The 19,061-nt window shown below is 35.6% G+C and overlaps 1 protein-coding gene across 1 annotated transcript in view; it reads left to right on the top strand.

Annotated features, from left to right (window-relative positions):
- The first annotated feature begins 501 nt into the window (after positions 1–501).
- Positions 502–19,061, top strand: part of SLC35F5 (solute carrier family 35 member F5) — a 36,786-nt gene continuing 18,226 nt past the window's right edge. The window contains exons 1-9 of the mRNA XM_049615719.1: positions 502–784; positions 1,660–1,750; positions 1,899–2,040; positions 5,693–5,836; positions 8,650–8,712; positions 10,811–10,892; positions 11,678–11,868; positions 16,999–17,080; positions 17,686–17,773. Coding sequence (XP_049471676.1) covers positions 745–784; positions 1,660–1,750; positions 1,899–2,040; positions 5,693–5,836; positions 8,650–8,712; positions 10,811–10,892; positions 11,678–11,868; positions 16,999–17,080; positions 17,686–17,773 — 923 coding nt within the window. The 5' untranslated portion in view covers positions 502–744. The remainder of the gene's footprint in view (positions 785–1,659; positions 1,751–1,898; positions 2,041–5,692; positions 5,837–8,649; positions 8,713–10,810; positions 10,893–11,677; positions 11,869–16,998; positions 17,081–17,685; positions 17,774–19,061) is intronic.

Raw genomic sequence — 19,061 nt, 5'->3', positions numbered from 1 at the left:
TGCCATCATTTTCTCATCATATGAGAAAACTGAGAGCCAAGGAGGTGAAGTACTTTCCCCTAGGGACACAGCTTCTACCTCCGAGAACTGGGATCTAGTTTTACACACAAAAGGTTCCAGAAAGCAAAAGTTCTGCCAAGCAACTTTGCTTTTAGGTCCTCTCCAACTCTAGGAAACGGAGCTGCTAGCTTTGGTTCTAGGGCGGGGCCATGTGGAGCCTCGGCCACCTCCCTCGTCCTTTATTCTGCGCCAGCGACCCACGCCCGCTTCCCTCTTCTTCCACCACACCCTGCTTTACTTCTTCTATCTGCGCTCCTCCCCAGCGTCACGGACCGGTCTTCGAGCTCCGCGCCCTTGCAGCCCGTAGTACTCCGCTCCAAGCAGCCAAGTCACCTTGGAGACGCGCCCACGCGCGGTGGGCCGTCGCGCCGCCGTGACGTAACCTCAGCGCCGCCGCCATCGGGCTGGGGGGGCGGGGCGCAGGGGCAGGCTGGCCGGCTGGGGGCGTGGCCGGGGTCCAGCTTCGGGCCTCCGCGGCCATCGCTGCCTGCGCGGTCCCTTCCCCTCGCCCACTCCCGCCCTTCTGGGCCGAGTGGGGCTGGGTGGCGTCCGCAGCCTCGCCCCGAGGGACACCGCGGCTTCAGGTGCTGGGCCTCCAGCGCAGCGCAATGTCAGGCGCCGCGACAGCTCTGTGAGTCCGAGGCCGCGGCGCTGGGCGGCGGCGGGTCCGGGCCGAGGCCGCTCATGGTGCCGCCACGACACCATCGCGGGGCAGGAAGGCCAGGTAGGCAGGCAGGGGAGGGCCGCGAAATCAACCTGCGCCCAAACCGGCACCGAGTGTCCACGAACGGCCCCACCCCCAGCTGTTGGTGGCGGTCGGAGCGCCCTGGCCGAAATGGTACTGGTCTCCGAGGGGCGGCGTGAGGGGAAGGCTGACAGGGGCGTGTGAGCCTGGTGAGGACTCAGGCACTAGTGGGAGCTGCTCGAGCGCCGCCTCCGGGCTTTTTCTCACTCCCTGAGGAGGCGTCACCGGCTTAACTTTTGGTTTTTTTTTTTCCCTCAAAGGAAGAGGATTCCCTTTAACAGCTGTTTCCTCACTCGTCTCGTGAATTTCTCTTTGGATCTAAAGAAACTAGATGCGGTGACAGGCAGGGGTGGGTGCGGGAGCGTGGAGTATCCTCCCCTTCTACCACGTGAGGCGTTTGGAAACGTGCCCTCAAGACTCAAAACAAATCACTTCCTCTCAAATAATCAAACTCCCCTGCCAAGAGACAGGGGACCGAGAAGACGCTCAGAAACAGGCGCGAGTCTAGACATTGCCCCCTGTGGTGGATTCCTCTGTAGGGAGAGGCGAATGGAGTTGTGTATTTCCGAAACTTGGAGGAGCTATTTACCAGTCGTTAACTATTGTTAAATACTGCCGTTTGTTGAATACTGGCCTTTTTTTTTTTTTTTCTGTACTGTGTACGTTTCTGAATATAATTTGAAATATACAGTGAATACCGTTAGAGGCTAGAGAATAGTGTCAATTGTATTTAACACACTTAGGTATTTTTCTTTTCATTTGTTCATTTTGAATTTTAAGAGTAAAAAAGATGTGATGAACCTTATTTTGAGTCGTTGATGTTTTCGTAATCATCATTTTATGGTTGTTTTTAGGTGCGCTGAGTTCTTTACCTCCTTTTAGACTCAGATCTGCCAAGTTTTCAGGCATTGCTGTTGAAGATCTCAGAAAGGCCTTCAAAGTAAGGTAAATCCAACTTTTAATTTACCGTGTGACCTTCAAACTGAACCTTAGCTAACCAGTGATGTTTATGTTTCTCTTACGCGAATTTCTCATTTTCTATGGTTATTTTTCGAAACCTTCTCTAATGGGATCTGTATTTTCTACAAAACAGACTGCAGATGGTGTGCGTATTTATCATGAACCGGATGAATTCCCAGAGCAGTGGTTTCACTCAGCGCAGGAGAATGGCTCTTGGGATTGTTATTCTCCTACTTGTTGATGTGATATGGGTCGCATCCTCAGAACTTACTTCGGTATGTAATTCTTGTGTAGGAATGATGTTGCATTCTAGTAATGCTGCTGTCAATCTGCAGTCTCTCTCTAATCATTTCTATCTCTCGAGCTTACTTCAAGCAGTATTTTGGGGGCGCCTGGGTGGCTCAGTCCTTTAAGCATCCAACTTCGTCTCGGGTCATGATCTCATGGTTTGGGAGTTCCAGCCCCGCTTCCGGCTCTGTGCTGACATTTTGGAGCCTGGAGCCTGCTTCAGATTTGGGGTCACCCTCTTTCTCTGCCCCTGCCCTGCTCATGCTCTGTCTCTCTCTCCTTCAAACATAAACATAAAAATATTTTTTTAAAAAAAGCAGTATTTTGAACGTTGAATTACTTATATTCTTTGATAAGTGAATTCGTGTTAATTCAAGTTGAAACAAAAGATACTCTTTTTTGTATCTTAGACTTTTCATCTGTCTTCTAGAGAGTTATTTAAAAAAAAAAGAGACTATGTGCATGTTTTCTTAATATTTGAATAGGTATCTGCTGTTTTCTTGTAAATTCAGGGTTTTTGCTGTTGTTTATAAATACTATTTTCTAGTGGATAAGTATCTAGGATGCAAAACCATTTGTCACCATTTAGTGGATAGTAAGAATGCTTTTGGACAAATGAGTGAAAGTGATCAGAGTTTTCATTATTGTGCATATGCATGAGTGCATGCACAGTTATACATTCGCCGATTCAAACATTGTAAAATACATGGTACACAGCGCATTCAGTTAAATTTTATTTTGCCTTTATCAGAGTACTCGTGATAGTAATGTGTTATTTTGAGTGCACAAAGTAGTTTTTCTTTCTAATTATATATGTAGTTATTTTTATTTGTTTAGTTAATCTCTATAAAAAGACATGCTTTTTATAAAGAAGCTTCACTTTCAGAAATTACTTTTCAACTTACATGTTGCAGTCTTAAGGCTAATATACAAAAGGAAACTAGCATTTATAAAATGAACTTAAATGTGAAAAAAAGCAGTTTGATACTGCTGGTCATCTCACATCATAGCTAAGTAAATAATTGATATTGACATTGTAGCCAATGAATAAATAAATTTTTAGCTGTTTTGGAAGTAGGCTCTGGAATACAACAGCCATTTATTTTTCACTCTTCTATAACTTTTTTTTTTTTTTAGATTAACATTCTGTAGTTTAACCACAAAGAAATCTCTTTAATGTTGACAGGGAAATAAGCCTATCTTTAAAAATTTATTTTAGTTTTAAATAAATGGTTTTATTTTTATTTATCTGGTAATAAAATTTAGGACAGAAGAGGACCTGATCAAATTATAATTTAAGCAATTCCAATCTGTTGATAAGAGAATATTTTATAATTTTGTTATCCAAGAGCATATATGATGTGTCTAATTTTTCAGCCAAATATGCTCATTAAACTTTTGAGATATATTGTGTATTTCAACAAGAAAATCAATCTTTGTATTATAAAAACTTTCTAACATCTACAAAGTAGAGAGAATGGTATAATGGATCTTCATATACCTAACAACTATCAAATTTTGCCAGTCTTCTCTTATCAACCTCCCAGACATGTTTTCCTGGACTATTTTAAAGCACATTCTAGCCACTTATCCTTTCACCTATAAATTTTTTCATATTCACCTCAAACTGAAAGGTCCTAATTTTTAAAAATATGATCACTCTGCCATTAACATATCTAACAAAATTATAATTTCTTAAAATCATCTGGTTCCTGATCCATATTCAAATTGCTTTTAATTCACTTTTGTTCCTTAACTGTACTCTCCCACCCCTGCCTTTTTTAAAAATCATGCTATAAATTTGTCGGAAAAGCTGGATCATTTTTCCTATAGGATATATCACATTCTGGGTATCACAACAAGACTGCCATTAGCCTGGGTGACTCAGACAACAAACATTTATTTCTCACATCTGTGGCCTGGAGAGCTCAAGATCAAGGCACTGGCAGATGCAGTGTCTGGTGAGGATATGCTTCCTGGATCTTAGGTGGCAGTGTTCTCACTGTGTCCTCTCAAGGCAGAAAGGGCAGCATTCTGTGGTGTCTTTATAAGGCACTAATTCCATCCATGAGGGTTCTGTCCTTAGTTATCTCCAAAAGCCTCACCTCCAAATACCGTCACATTTAGGGGTTAGGATTTTAACATATGAACTTGGGGAAGACATACATACTCACTTCATAACACACATTCCAAATTTTGCTGATTGTTTCCTTGAGGTGTCATTTAACTTGCTCCTCCTTTTCTCTTACTTCCTGTAAAATGGTACTTAGGTTAAGTCTTGATTTGATTCAGGTTCAGTTTTTCGGGAAAAATACCTTGGTGGAACTGGGTACTTCCCATGATAACACATGAGTCACAAATGGCTGCAAGTCTTACTTTGGGTGATGCCAACTTTGGCACTATAAAATTTCTTACCAACCTTTAGGTAGTAGTCAGTTATCCATATGATTATTCTCTTGATGGACTATTTCATTTAGGGGTTGTAAAATGATGATTTTTCTAAGGGTCATTACTTCTGCATTTCTTAGCTGGAATTCTTTACGGAGAGCTTTCTGTAACTACTATGTGGTTATCCTGAAACATGGTTCATATAGGAAGGGTTGAATAAATCTTGATTCTTTTCTTTTGTTCATTTTAGAGTAATGTTGCTTAGCAACTTCCATTAGTAACCATAGAGTATCATTATACATTCATGGATTTTTGTATATTTACTGTGTTTCAGACAGTTGTAGTTACTCCGTTTTATACTTAAACTGTCCTATCTTTGACCAGTGGGGGCCCCTTCAAATTGACTCTACTGTCCTTTCAGTATGATCCTATTAATCTTTAACATCCTATTTGTTTTCTGGTGCAAGATGCCCCAGGCTCATCTGGTACTTTTCCTGCTCCATACTTGGATTTGGTCATTTCTTTAAGAACCCATGGTTTCTTTTAGTGCAAGATAATACAGATTACCATCAGGATTCTATAGGTGCTTACTCCTCCTGGGTCATTTTTTCCAGGCCTTTCAGTATACATAACTAGGAATATTTTTTTAGGAAACAAGAAAATCATGAGTTCTAAGTTAAATGAAGGTGACAGGTTTTATATAATTTCCTAACAATGTTAAACTTCATGCAATTTTATTCATACACTGTTCTGCTTTATTACCTTCCTTTATGCTGTTTCCTCTGGGCTATTATTCAGTCCCCCACACTCAGCTCAAGAATAGCTTCTCTTAGGAAACTTCCATAATCCTCAAAATGGTCTGTCTCCCTTTGGTAATTCCATGGTACCTGTATACCCCTATTGTGGTACTTAACACATTATGCTGTTCTTTTCATAAATACATGAAAAGAAAGGCTGTCTTATTTTTCCTTAGCCTTTAGCACAAGTACTCTTTCTTGCATAGTAGGTTTTTGATGAATGTTGAACAGAACATTTTTTTTGGAAGTTGTTGCTGTTTTGTTTGGGAATATTCTTTGTATACAAGCAAATACAATATTTAGAAATGAGTATAAAATATTTTCATAATCCTTTTTGATTTTCTGTTTCACTTGAACTTCTAGAGTTAAAAATCATGTAATAGGCTTATTTTATTAGAGATAAGTAATAAGGTTTAAAGTCATTTCATAGTTTCTGTAAATTTTTCCTCTACAGTATGTTTTTACTCAGTACAACAAGCCGTTCTTCAGCACCTTTGCAAAAACATCTATGTTTGTTCTATACCTTTTGGGCTTTATTATTTGGAAGCCATGGAGACAACAGTGTACAAGAGGATTTCGAGGAAAGCATGCTGCTTTTGTAAGTTTTAAATTTTAAGTGCTTGTTGGAGAGGGGATTTATTTTTTCAAAGTGTAAAGTTAGTAGTGTCTCAAAGGACTGTCAAATTTCAAGTTGTTAAAATGAATGAAGATAACATAAGAGAAACCGACTTTTGTCCAAAATTTTAAATTCTTCTTCTAATCAGCCTGGTATCAAAATATCTTATGAGAAATCAAAGGTGCATAATCACTTTCTTGCTGTTACCTCATAACATCCTTTGAGTTGTTAAAAATTATTGAGCTGGCCCAAATCAATTAATGTGGAGATGAAGATGAAAGTGAGGAGTAAGAAGAATATCTGGAGTCTTTGGTCATTTGCACACTGGTTGAATAGCATCTAATTAGTGGTAAAGTTGATTGTAGAAATGAAGTAATTCAAGGTTTTATTTATTGAAATGAGAATAGCATATTTAGACCATGTTTCAGATGTTTGGCTAACCAAATTATATTCTTTCATTGATAATCAGCACATAATGTGCTGATTCATAGAGTTGAGAGAAATAGCAGTTTATAGAGTGATGTATCTTCCTTGTAGAAGTAGACACTGAATTTTTGAGAGTGAAGAATATTAAACTGCCTCTTACATTCTCTTCTTTTTCCCATCTTTCCTTTTCTCTTCTTTTAAAATTGTGATAGAATATGCATAACATCAGATTTACCATTTTAGCCCCTTTTCTCCCCCCCCCTTTTTTATTGTAGTTAGATATAGATGGCATAAAATTTACAATTTTAACCATTTTTAAATGTATAGTGGCATAGAGACACTTTGGTGGCTCAGCTGGTTGAACGTCCCACTTTGGCTTAGGTCATGATCTCAGTTTGTGGATTCGAGCCCCGCATCAGGCTCATTGCTGTCAGCACGGAGTCTGCTTCAGATCCTCTGTTCCTGCTCTCTCTCTGCCCCTCCCCTCATTCTCTCTCTCTCTCTCTCCCCCAAAAATAAATTAAAAAATAAAAATAAATGTATAGTGTCATATAATGAACATTTTAAGTGCTCGGTGGCATTAAATATATTCTCTTTGCTGTGCAGCCATCACCACTATCCATCTCCAGAACTTCTTCATTATCCCGAACAGAAACTCTATCCATTAAATAATAACTAACTCCCATTCCCCACTCTTTCCAAATACTTTCTTTCTCTTTTATTTTTTTGGTGTGTATTATTTTTTGTGCATTAGACTAGTATTATTTATTGTCTTTTCTAATGAACACGTTCTATTTTTTACTTTGCAAAGGTAATGTACATTATAGAAATGTGTATACATTGTAGTATTACATGTAGGAATATGTTATGTGTATATAATACATGCACATTATTGAAAATTTAGAAAATACAGAGGGACAAAAAGAAGAAAATAAGTAATTCCAACATTCACAGAATAACCCCAGAGTATTTTGGCATATATCCTGCCATTCTTTTTCATGTATTTTCATTTTATATTTTATAAATCGGAATTGTACCATTATGTCCTGTTTTACAACTGGCTTTCTGTTCTTAGTGGTATATCATGAACAATAATGTAGTATTCCTAGAACATTTTTTAATGTTTTTTTTTATAGTAGTGATGAATGTTTATTGTTGAAGACAAATTATGGTAATAAGAACAAGAATAGTCTGTCCATAATCTCAGCATTCTAACACCACTATATATATTTGATACTTTCTAGAGCTGTGTATTTATGTGCATATATTTAAAATTATAGTAGAAATAAGTTTAATATCATTGTCTAACCTGATTTTGCCTTTCATGTAACAATATATCATAAATACTTTTCCAGGCCAATAAATAAACATTTGTTATTATCTTTTCTATTTTATTTAACTGTTCCTTGATAATTAGGTTGTTTTCACTTTCTCTTTTGATGTAAATAAATAGGAATATTTTTTATACACATCTGTAGTTATTTACTTAGGATAAATTTTGCAAAGCCTAATTGCTGGATAAAAAACTAATGCCATTTTTCAGGCTTTTGCTTCTTACTACTAAATTACTGTCTATATTTCATATCACTGTTAGCAATGCATGCGATTGAATCCTTACCAAACCCCAACATTTATTAATTTGACAGGTGAACAGTTATACTTTGTTTAATCTGCCTGCTTTTGGTAGCTTTTTCTTTTATTTGTTGTGTAATAGAATTCTTTTTGAGTTGTCTATACCTTGTTTATTTTTCTACATTGACTCCTTCTTATTGACTTATAAGAATTCTTTTAAGAGCCTGGGCTTTGGTGTTTGAATCTTGTTCTGTCATTTGCTTATTGCTGACCTTGAGCAAGTTATTTAACTTCTTCAGACTTTAAGCAGAGATAATAGGGTAGCTGTGGGTATGAATAAAAGTATGCTTCTGCAGCAGTAGCCCAGAGTTCTCCCAAGTGCAGTCCAGGCCCTGAGATCCATTTAGGGGGTTCTTGGTGTTAATACTGTTATCAGTGTAACACTAAGATGTTTTTTGTCTTTTTCACTAACCCACTTGTCCTTTTCCTGCCAATCTGAAATGTTATAATAGTATTGTGAAAAGGTTGTAAGTTTTGTATTTAGACTGACTTGAATTTTAATCCTGGCTCTGTCACTTAGATGAAATCTCTCAGCTTCAGTTTCTTCATCAGTAAAATGAAATTGATAATACCTACCTTGCATGATTGAATACTTGGCATTAGCTGCTATTTTTATTAATAATTATACTCTTAAAGGTCTACTCTGGATTCTTGATTCTGTTCCTTTGAGCTGTGAATGACAGCAGCCTTACTTTATAACATGAGTTTAATCATATTTTATGTCCCATTATCTGTAGTTTGCGGATGCTGAAGGGTACTTTGCTGCTTGCACAACAGATACAACTATGAATAGTTCTTTGGTAAGTGCTTTTTTTCTCATCAGAAGTGGAATGGGTGGAATTGAGCCGTGACAGGAAGGACTGAAATAGCTTTATAGCACCACTATATTAAGATATAGATATATCTTAAAACTGGGTGCCTTCCATAAGAATTATAACTTAGTACTTTGTTTCCTGGGACCTAGAAGTAAGCAATTCCACCTTCTAAAGAGAGAGGGGAAGAGTATATTGGTTATGGAGTGAAAATACTAAGGGACAGTCCTTTGTCCTTTGTTTCTTGCTAACTTTGTCACTTTGTGTTCATTATTATTATTATCACTTAGAAACAAATATATTTGCTGGACACTGACAATATATAAGCAGATTATTTATTCCACAAATTTTTATACAAATTTTAAGAGCACTTAATATTTGTTAAGCACTTGTTCTAGGCTCTAGAGGTATAGCTTATGTTCTAGTGTGTGAGAGTGTGTGTTTTGGGAGGGGGAAAGACATAATAAGTGAACCAGTAAAGTAATTAACATATTCACTTATTTTAAGCATTTATAATCTAGTTGGAGAGAAAGTATGTAGAAATCTGGGTTTTTGTAGATCATTGTTAAGGCCTTTCTGTAAAATGTATTGGTCCAAATGTGGCATTCTATCTTATAAAAATTTTAATGTTACTCTAAAGTTTAACACCAGTTTATAAAGTACTAGTGTGGTGACTTTATTATTGTTTGCCTTTTTGAACTGTAGTTGTATGCAGAATAGGCTACCAGATGTTCTAAAGAATTTATGAAGCTTAGAGAAAATGTCATTTCTTTTGTCTGGGATCTTTAAAATCAGCAAGGTTAATATCAGTTGCCTCTATCAGCATAGAAGAAAGAGTTGAGGTGGCAGACTATTCTTATAACTACTCTTCTACTGATTTTTGCTGTTATCTGTGAGATGGATATGTCAACATTTTCTAGACCAAATGCTGTAATGAAAAGTTTAGTGAATGAAGAGACTATGTCTTTTTTAAGACCCTGTTGCCTCTTCATTTACTGAATATTTTTCATTGGCAGAGTTCTATGCCAAGAGCTAAAGGGAAATTAAATTAAAACATTTTCTGTTAATTTAAGAAACAGCCTAAAGAGTTGTGCCTTAAATATAGATCATTTAAAGAACATTTGTAAAAACAGAAGAATTCAGAACCATTTAAAAACATAGACCTTTAATGCATGGTTAGATAAACCTGGTAGTTCTGTTGTCTACCACTTGATTATTTTATATCTCGGCTTCTATAAAAGTATTTTTTTAATGTTTATTTATTTATTTTGTGAGTGAGAGGAGTGAGTGGGGTGGGGAGAGGCAGAGAGAGCTAGAGAGAAAGAATCCTGAGCAGGCTCAGCCTGGAGCCCAACTCTGGGTTTGATCCCACAACTGTGAGATTATGCCCTGAGCTGAAATCAAGAATCAGATGCTCAACCACCTGAGCCACCCAGGTGCGCCAAGTTTTTTTTTTTTTATTTTTTTCTATTTTTTTTTATTTTTTATTTTTTAATATATGAAATTTACTGTCAAATTGGTTTCCATACAACACCCAGTGCTCATCCCAAAAGGTGCCCTCCTCAATACCCATCACCCACCCTGCCCTCCCTCCCACCCTGCCCTCCCTGCGCCAAGTTTTTTTTTAAATACCATTTTATGAGGTTGTTATGAGGACTAATGGGAAATATATGATATTTACACATTATATACTTGATTATCTCTTTATTGTCTGCCTTCCCCTTTAAGCTACATGATCATTGATGACAGAGACTTTGTCTTCTTTCACTTTTATAGCCCCGTGATCTATAACAGTTTCTGACATAGTAGAAATTTAGCATGTATTTGTTAAAAGAATACATGAAAAGGAATAGGAGATAATCTGTTAGCTTGAGAAAGGGGTCTGTTTTTATAACATTTAAAGGCTAAATATCGTAATGTACCAATGCTGTTCCAATATACTTTGGAAAATTCTCTGTAAATATGGTGGTGAACAGCTGTGTTTTGAGCGGTATATATGACTATATACTCTCATCTTAAATTTTAGACAATATATCAACTATTATATTTGCTGTTTATATTTGTTCCTGTTTTTCTTGCATTCTAGAGTGAACCTTTGTATGTTCCTGTGAAATTTCATGATATTCCAAGTGAAAAACCTGAGAACACAAACATTGATACTGAAAAAAGTAAGCAAAATTTAGAATTTTATAACTTAGAAATGGGAAGAAATTTTAGTTTCATTTAAACCATCCCCAAACTTAGTGATTTTGTGGGTTGACTAGGATCACCTGGCATTTCTTCTTTTCCATGTGGTGTTGGCTTGACCTGTAGTCTTCCAGAAGTTTTGTCTAGAAGGTTTTATTAATTCAACTAGAAATAATTTAAAAATATCAGAAATCTGTATGGTTTTGTTATATATATATTTTCAAATGGACAGTGTCCTCTTCAGCCATGCCACTAAACACCCCTAATAGCAAATTATAAGAGTTTCTTGTATCTGTGAATGGTGCAAAGAATGTCAGCTTCAGTGTAAGACAGTGTTTATCCATAATACTCTCTTGCAAAGAGTGAACCTCTAGAGGAGTGTTCCGCATGCTTGACCAGGAAAATAGTTCTCGTAAATTGGGTATCTATGAGGAAAAATCCAAGAAAAGTTATACAATAAATACTAAAATAATAACCATACTATAATCCTGGCCAGGCAATATATGTACATAATTGCAGAACCCTTGTTTGAATATTTGGTCTCATTTTAAAGCCTTTAAAACATTTTTATAGATGAAAACCGTTTTCCTGTTAATTCTTTGAGTAGAGCTGCTCCAGGTAATAATATAACTGGTTTTCTTTGCTGTCCAAGTCTGATCATATATGGATTAAAGAATACACATTTATCAGTTAATTAAAATTTATGGGTTTTGTTGGATGTGAGGGGAGACATTTAATGATTTTGTATTATACTTTTCCTTTTAAGCTCCCAAAAAGTCTCGTGTAAGGTTCAGTAATATCATGGAGATTCGACAGCTTCCATCAAGCCATGCATTGGAAGCCAAGCTGTCTCGCATGTCACATCCTACTGTGAAAGAACAAGAATCCTTACTCAAAACTGTAGGGAAACTTACTGCAACTCAAGTAGCAAAAATTAGCTTTTTTTTTTGCTTTGTGGTAGGTCTTCTCTTTATTATATGTTTAGAACTTGAATTTTAAGACAGTGTACATACCAACAGAGTGCTATTTAAGTGTAATACTGTTAGTTTGCTTAATCGTGACTTTAAACTCAGCTATCTGGCATCATTGGGGAATTTGAGTATCAGAGTCAATAATTGCTTGCCATACCTCAGAGAATTCGGTAATTACTATAACATTATAGCTACTTCTGTATATATTTGGAATTTGACATTGCTTCAGGGTCAGAATAATTAATAGTTATTTTATACTATGATGTATACAAGGGCTAATAAATACCCAGATAAGAGTTTACTGTATGCATTGATTTTGTCAAAAAAGTGGTTTGGTGGTTGTATAATAAATTCATGTAAATGTGGTCAAATATTTTAGCAACTACTCATAGTAAACATTTCTACAGAATTTTTTGTAGTATTGTTGATAGCTTCTTTATTATATTAATATAGAAACTGAAAAATGTGCTTAAGATTTCATGATAGAACAATTGTGTAGCAAATACTCTTTTTGAATAAGCTGGGATTACTTGTCTGAGTTAGTGAAAACTCTGGAGTTTAGAATTTAATAATGAATTTCATTGCTCTTTGCTGTGTATGTCATTGGAAGCAGCCTAATCCAAGGTTCTTTAGTATGAGCCTATAAGATTTAAGTTTATATTGAACTTTTTTAAACACTAGATAATGCATGCTAATGTCAATATCATTAGCCTGATTATAAGATTTTTTTACTTCCCAGTTTTGCCTCATTGAGTAGCCCACTTTTTTCTATCCTCTTCCTGGATAACATCTAGTTGAGTGTTACTTTGATTAATATATTCAGCAGTGCAAATCAGAAAATCTTTGTGAGTGATGATAATTACATATATACTAAAAAGCTCATACATTTGGATTATGCTGTTAATACGGATTTCCAAATGTTTGCTTATTTTAAAAGAATGTAAGGCAAGAGTAAGATTTATTAATTATATGTTACCTAATTTTCAAATGAGACTTGAGGTGGAGAATAATAAAAGTGTCTATATAGTAAAAGTTAAACCTGGGTGGCTCAGTTGGTTAAATGTCCAACTCTTGATTTTGCACACTTCATGAGACTGGGCCTCACACTGGGCTCTGTGCTGACATCATGGAGCCTGCTTGGGATTCTCTCTCTCTGCCTCTCTGCCCCTCCCTTGCTCATGGTCTCTCTCAGAATAAATATATAAACTTTAAAAAAAAAGAGGGAAAGATAAGAGCCAGATTAAATGGGTAGTGTGTGTGTGTGTGTGTGTGTGTGTGTGTGTGTGTGTCTGTTTGGGGGGGGAGCTGGTTGTGGAATAGGATGATTATATCAGGAACTTCAATTTAAAGGAAGAAAGCTACTTCAAATGAGCACACTGTTTATCCCTAGGCAAATTGGTAAAAGGAAAGGCAAATAGGAAAACCTCATGAATTACACAACTTACTGCCTATTAAAAAGAAATACTGTATTTCCCTTCTTTGGATAAAGCAATTTTCCAACTCACGACTCTGAGAGAATGTATTACATAGATTAAATACATTACATAGGTACTATTCCATGTAGCAGATTTATATACAGATAGATATGTGCATATAAAAAGCCTTTTAAAAATGGTGATGAAATATATGTGCTATACATTTGCTATTTTAACCTTTTTTTTTTTATTTTAACCATTTTTAAGTGTATATAGCTTTAGTGGCATTAAGTACGTTCACATCGTTGTACAACCACCACCATCTATCAACAGAACATTTTTCATTGTGTAAAACTGAAATTCTATGTCCATTAAATAAGTCCCCTTTATTATCTTCCCCAGCCTCTGACAACCACCATTCTACTTTCTGTCACTATGAATTTGACCACTCTTAAGTACCTTGTATGAATGGAATCATATACTGTTTTTCCTTTTATGACTGGCTTACCTCAGCATAAAGTCTTCAAGGTTCATCCTCATAGCATGTGTCAGAACTTTCTTCCTTTTAATTTTTTTTTAAGTTTATTTGTTTTGAGAGAGAGAGAGAGAATGCACACACGCCTGGGGAAAGGGCAGAGAGAGAAGGGCAGAGAGAGGATCCCAAGCAGGCCTCCACACTGTCAGTGTGGAGCCCAAGGCAGAGTTTGAACTCAGGAACCATGAAATCATCACCTGAGCCGAAATCAAGAGTTGGATGCTTAACTGACTGAGCCACCCAGGTACCCCAGAACATTCTTCCTTTTAAAGGATGAATACTATTTCATTGTATGGATATACCATGTTTTGTTTATTTATCTGTTGATCTGCATTTGGGTGGTTTCCACTTTTGGTAGTCTTTAAAATAAAATTAAAATAAAATAAAATAAAATAAAATAAAATAAAATAAAATAAAATAAAACAAAACCTAAATAAGTTACAAGCCTAGAAAGCTATGTTAGTATTTAATAAAGACACTTCTATAGAAAGAATAATAAAGCTTTTTGGAAACCTTATTTAAGAGAGTGATAAGCTTTGATAAGGTTTAGAGCAGTGCTATTCAATACAAATATAATACGAGCCTGAAATGTGGTTGTCCTATGTATTTTTGAATTTTCTACAATTAGAAAAAAATTTTAAAAAAATTTAAAATGTTTATTTATTTTTGAGAGAGAGAAAGAGAGAGACAGACAGACAAAGCATGAGCTGGGGAGGGGCAGAGAGAGAGGGAGACACAGAATCCGAAGCAGGCTCCAGGCTGTCACCTGTTAGCACAGAGCCAAATGTGGGGCTTGAACCTACAAACCCTGAGATCATGACGTGAGCTGAAGTTGGATGCTTAACTGACTGAGCCACCCAGGCACCCCCCAAATTTTTTAAATGATATTTTAAAAATTTTTTAAAGAGAAATCAAGTTAAGAGAAACAAGTAAAGTTAATTTTAATACTATATTTTTATTTAATGCACCATGTATAAAATATTTTAACATGTTATCAGTGTAAGAATTGAGATAGTTTATATTCTTTTTCTGTACTAAAATCTTCTAAGCATTTCAATTTCATTTAAATTTCTATTTTTATTTAAGTTTCTATTTCTTTTCAACTTCAGTTTTTCAGTTTTAGTTGCAAAACATTTCAGTTCAGGCTAGCTACTTTTCAGTTCCTCAGTAGCTACATGTGGCTAGTGGCTAATGTACAGTGCAGGACAGAAGGAGTTAGTGATTACTGTATTTGCCAGTCCACCTTGAATGTCTTTTGTCTCATGAGGACTTGTGGTCTTTTAATTTTTCTCTGTAGGATATAATTTGGGTCATATAGTACTTATCTAGAGTACCTTTTATGATAATTTTAAAATAACTTATCACTCATGAAATAATGAAATATATGACTTATTTGTGATAGATTATTAGTAAGTGGTTGTCCTCAACTCTGGAATAATAAAGTGAAACACTGTAAAGTTAATTTTTATTGGAGGGTAATTGAGATGAATCTTCTTTTGTGATAAGAGTGCGTTGGGTTTGAAAGCCAGAGAATGGGGAGAGGTGAAGAATAGGAAGGTCTTTCTAGGAAGAGTTTATGTATAACTCATGATGAATTCTTAGGAGTTTTGAATGGCTGCTACCTAAGTGATCTGTTTTTATTTCTGTATCTTGTATTAGCAGAGACAGTGAGATTGTTTGGAAAATGAGTATTTATGTGTTAAAGTGGTAAGGAAAGTGGGTCCAGAAAGCTAATGATCACCTTGTAAGTTTTATCAAGGTTCTTGTAGACAGATCTCCAAAAGATAATTAAGAGTAGAATCTTACTTTTCTAGCATTGAACCACAAGCAGATTGTGGCTTTTATTGCCATATATGTTTGATACTGTTCATCTTAGCAATTGCTACCTCATTTTCTCGTTTAGAAAGTCAAGTGAAATTATCTAGGGAGTCAGAGAACTACAGATGGTGTCAGAATCACTTTGCTATAGTTTTAATCTGGCTTTCACTTTGAGTACAGTGTAGACTACATGAATCTACTAGACTCAGCTATCTGCTGCCTTCTAGCAGTGGTCTAAGATATGCCTTTGTTGCTTCGCTGAAATGTGTATGCTAATAATTATAGTACTCACGTAACTAAAAGTTCTGAGAGAGATCAAGAGATGTACCTTTCTTAAGAGGACATTCGTTCTTCAGTGGAATATGAATGTCTAAGTAACAGTGATGCCAAAAACAGAGAGGAGTTAATTGACTTTGATCCAGCAGTCTGCTTCTTAGTATATATATTAGTGACACTCATGCACATATGTACCCGGAGGCATGCACTAGAATGTTCATAGTATCATTGCTTGAAATAGTCAAAAAATATCCATTAACAGAAAAATGGATGAGTTGTGATAATAGGCATTAGGATATCTAATAGCAGTGAAAATAAATGAATTTTGGAACACCTGCCCCCAACACACACATCAGGCTTCATAAAAAGAAGTCTTACTTCTTATTCCTTAAATTAGGCACAGTATTGAGGATATAAGAATCTCCTAGCCTGGATGAGCCTAAGAGAAGAAAAAAAAATCCTCAAACTGGAAAACTTCCTTAAATTATATCCAGTTATGAGAACTCTTTGTATTGTGTCTCCAAACTGAGTATCAGAGAAATAATCATAATTAGCTAGCAAATTCACATTTTTTATTGGACTTTTTTAGATTTCCAAAATGAATGTCTTTTTATCTATCAGTCTACCTAGTTGGTAGCTACCTTGATCCATCCCCATAGGCATCATCTCGAGTAGATTTCTCATCATGCTGTATTTATCTGTACATATTTTAATATTGGAGAATTTCCCCAAATTCAAATTTGATTTAGATAAACTTTAATAGAATGCTAGAAGTGTTTGGATAAAGCAAATTTTAAAGTTGATACTCAGTTTTACCCTCATTAAAAAAAAAACTTGAATACTAATTTTAATGAGCTATTGTTAATTTCTTAAGGGAAGTTGAATAGCAATGATCTTAGATCTAATTGTAAATGCCCTCTTTTTTGAGCTTGTGATTTTTCAATAGAAAGCAACTTTTAAAAGCTCTTATGATAAAATATTTAGGGGGAGAAAAAAAAAGGAGGGTCCTATAAACTGTGACAGATGTAAGCATGTCATTCAATTGGGTTCACTTTGTTTTCTTTGTCTTTAGTGGTTTCTGGCAAATTTGTCATATCAAGAAGCACTTTCGGACACACAGGTTGCTATAGTTAATATCTTGTCCTCAACCTCTGGTAAGAAATTTGTCTTCAAAATTTACATTATAACTTGAAACCTTTTTCTGTTATATGTGTATGTACATATACACACATTTTTATCTTACTACAAATTACATTCATTCTAATAATGCACATTAGTGTGTTGTAACTACATAAATGTTTGTAGTTTTATGCTGTGGCCTTGCACTGTTTACATTCCTTCGACTATGTTATGGCATTTTTTATATAACAACATATTAAAGTTTGATGGGCTGTTTTTTTTGTATTGTAGTTGTCATTCCTTTCACATATTCTTTCTGAAGATCTTTTTCTGGACCCTTTGGCTAAATGTAATTGCTTTTTTCAGAACCATAATTTACCCAATGAAAGATGTTTTATTTTAAAAATTGAATCACCTTCCAAATCTGGGAGAGAAAAAGTATTTTTGAAGCTGTAAAAATAACTTGAGCACACATGCTTGATTATGATGAGGTCATAATGTTACTCTGAATGCTCAATTTAACTCTTATTAGTTTAAAATAAGTAGGGTTATACTTAATCTGTATTGTTGAAATAAACATGATTTAGTTTAAAGGCTGCTTTCCACAGTATTAAAGCTGATGTATCTTTTTTCCCTGCAGGACTTTTTACCTTAATTCTTGCTGCAGTGTTTCCAAGTAACAGTGGAGATAGATTTACTCTTTCTAAACTACTAGCTGTAATTTTAAGGTAAGAATGTAACATAATAGCTAGTTAATTCTGCTTAAAAATATAATGTTTAAAATTTTTCTGTTAGTGACATAGGATAGTTTATATTATACTATGGCAAAGCAAGATGAGGATGAAAGAAGGGTTTATGTGGATATCATGCTATGCAGCCTTGGATCAGGTCCTTCTTTAGTTTTCTAAATGGTCCTGGGGAGAGTAACTGGAGGGAGGGACCCCAAAGCAGCTTTGGTTCCCATTCAAGTGAGGACAGACAGTATACTACTGTGTATTGTACTGATGTTTACATTTAACTTAATGTGGCACCTTAATCCTCATCACCTCCTAAGTTCCTGTTTCCTTCTCCTAAAACAAGTTCCTCTTTCTGTTTTGGTTTTGGGTTTTATATCTCCTACTTCTAATAATCAAACGTGCAGTCTTCTCTGATTATTTCATCCTCACATGATCTTTCAGTTTTCTGTATAAACCATCTGGCAGTTTTGAATTAGTGTGTAACATCAGTATTGTCAATAACTGTATTTAAATCTTTTATGTAACTTTGTGTATGTTTGTCTTGTCTTTTCTATGGGTTATAAACCTTTAAAGGCCAGAGCCTTGTTTGCTGCTTATTTGTGCCGCCTGCAATGTAGCGTAGGGCTTTGCTTACTGACAGTACTCAACAAAGATGTATTGGTTTGATAAAGCTGTTGTCTTTATGAGAAAAAATCAGAAATCAGAGAAGAAAGTTGAATGATTTAATGAAGAGAGTAGTGTTTCTTAGCTGTCAGAGCTGGGTTTGAGTCAGAGCTTTGTTCTTTTTTCCTGTCAGTTTCCTTAAGCTCTCTGAGATAGTTTCCTAGGTGAGAACATGATGATCGTATTAGCCTCGTTTGAAAGTTTGGAGCCAGTGTATATAAAAAGCAATTATCACAGGGACTGAGGTACTTGGTAGTCACATACTTGGTAGCTCTTATTACGGTGTGTTTTTCTCTTTTAGCCATAACCATGGTAGTTTTCAGGGGTAGGCCGGTTGACCCAACTAATTTATTATTTAGATGTTATGCCCACTAGAAGTTTATTATATTGCATGCATGATTAGCTAATGTTTTAGCTAAACCTATTCTTGTGTTAGGGGAATACAATATATTTGTATTGGGGAAGTAAATGAAGTTTAATTCGGTTGAATTTTTTGTCAATTTATAATTAATTTAATCGTTCAAATATTTAAGTATGGTTTTATTGTTAATTTAGGTTTTACCAATAGGCAGCATTTGTGCTACCGTTAGGTTTGTATGGGTATACTGTATGCATA

The sequence above is a fragment of the Panthera uncia genome (genome assembly GCF_023721935.1).
Source record: "Panthera uncia isolate 11264 chromosome C1 unlocalized genomic scaffold, Puncia_PCG_1.0 HiC_scaffold_3, whole genome shotgun sequence".
NCBI lineage: Eukaryota > Metazoa > Chordata > Mammalia > Carnivora > Felidae > Panthera > Panthera uncia.
The sequence above is the reverse complement of the archived record's forward strand: the minus strand, read 5'-3'. Positions and strand labels throughout refer to the sequence as shown.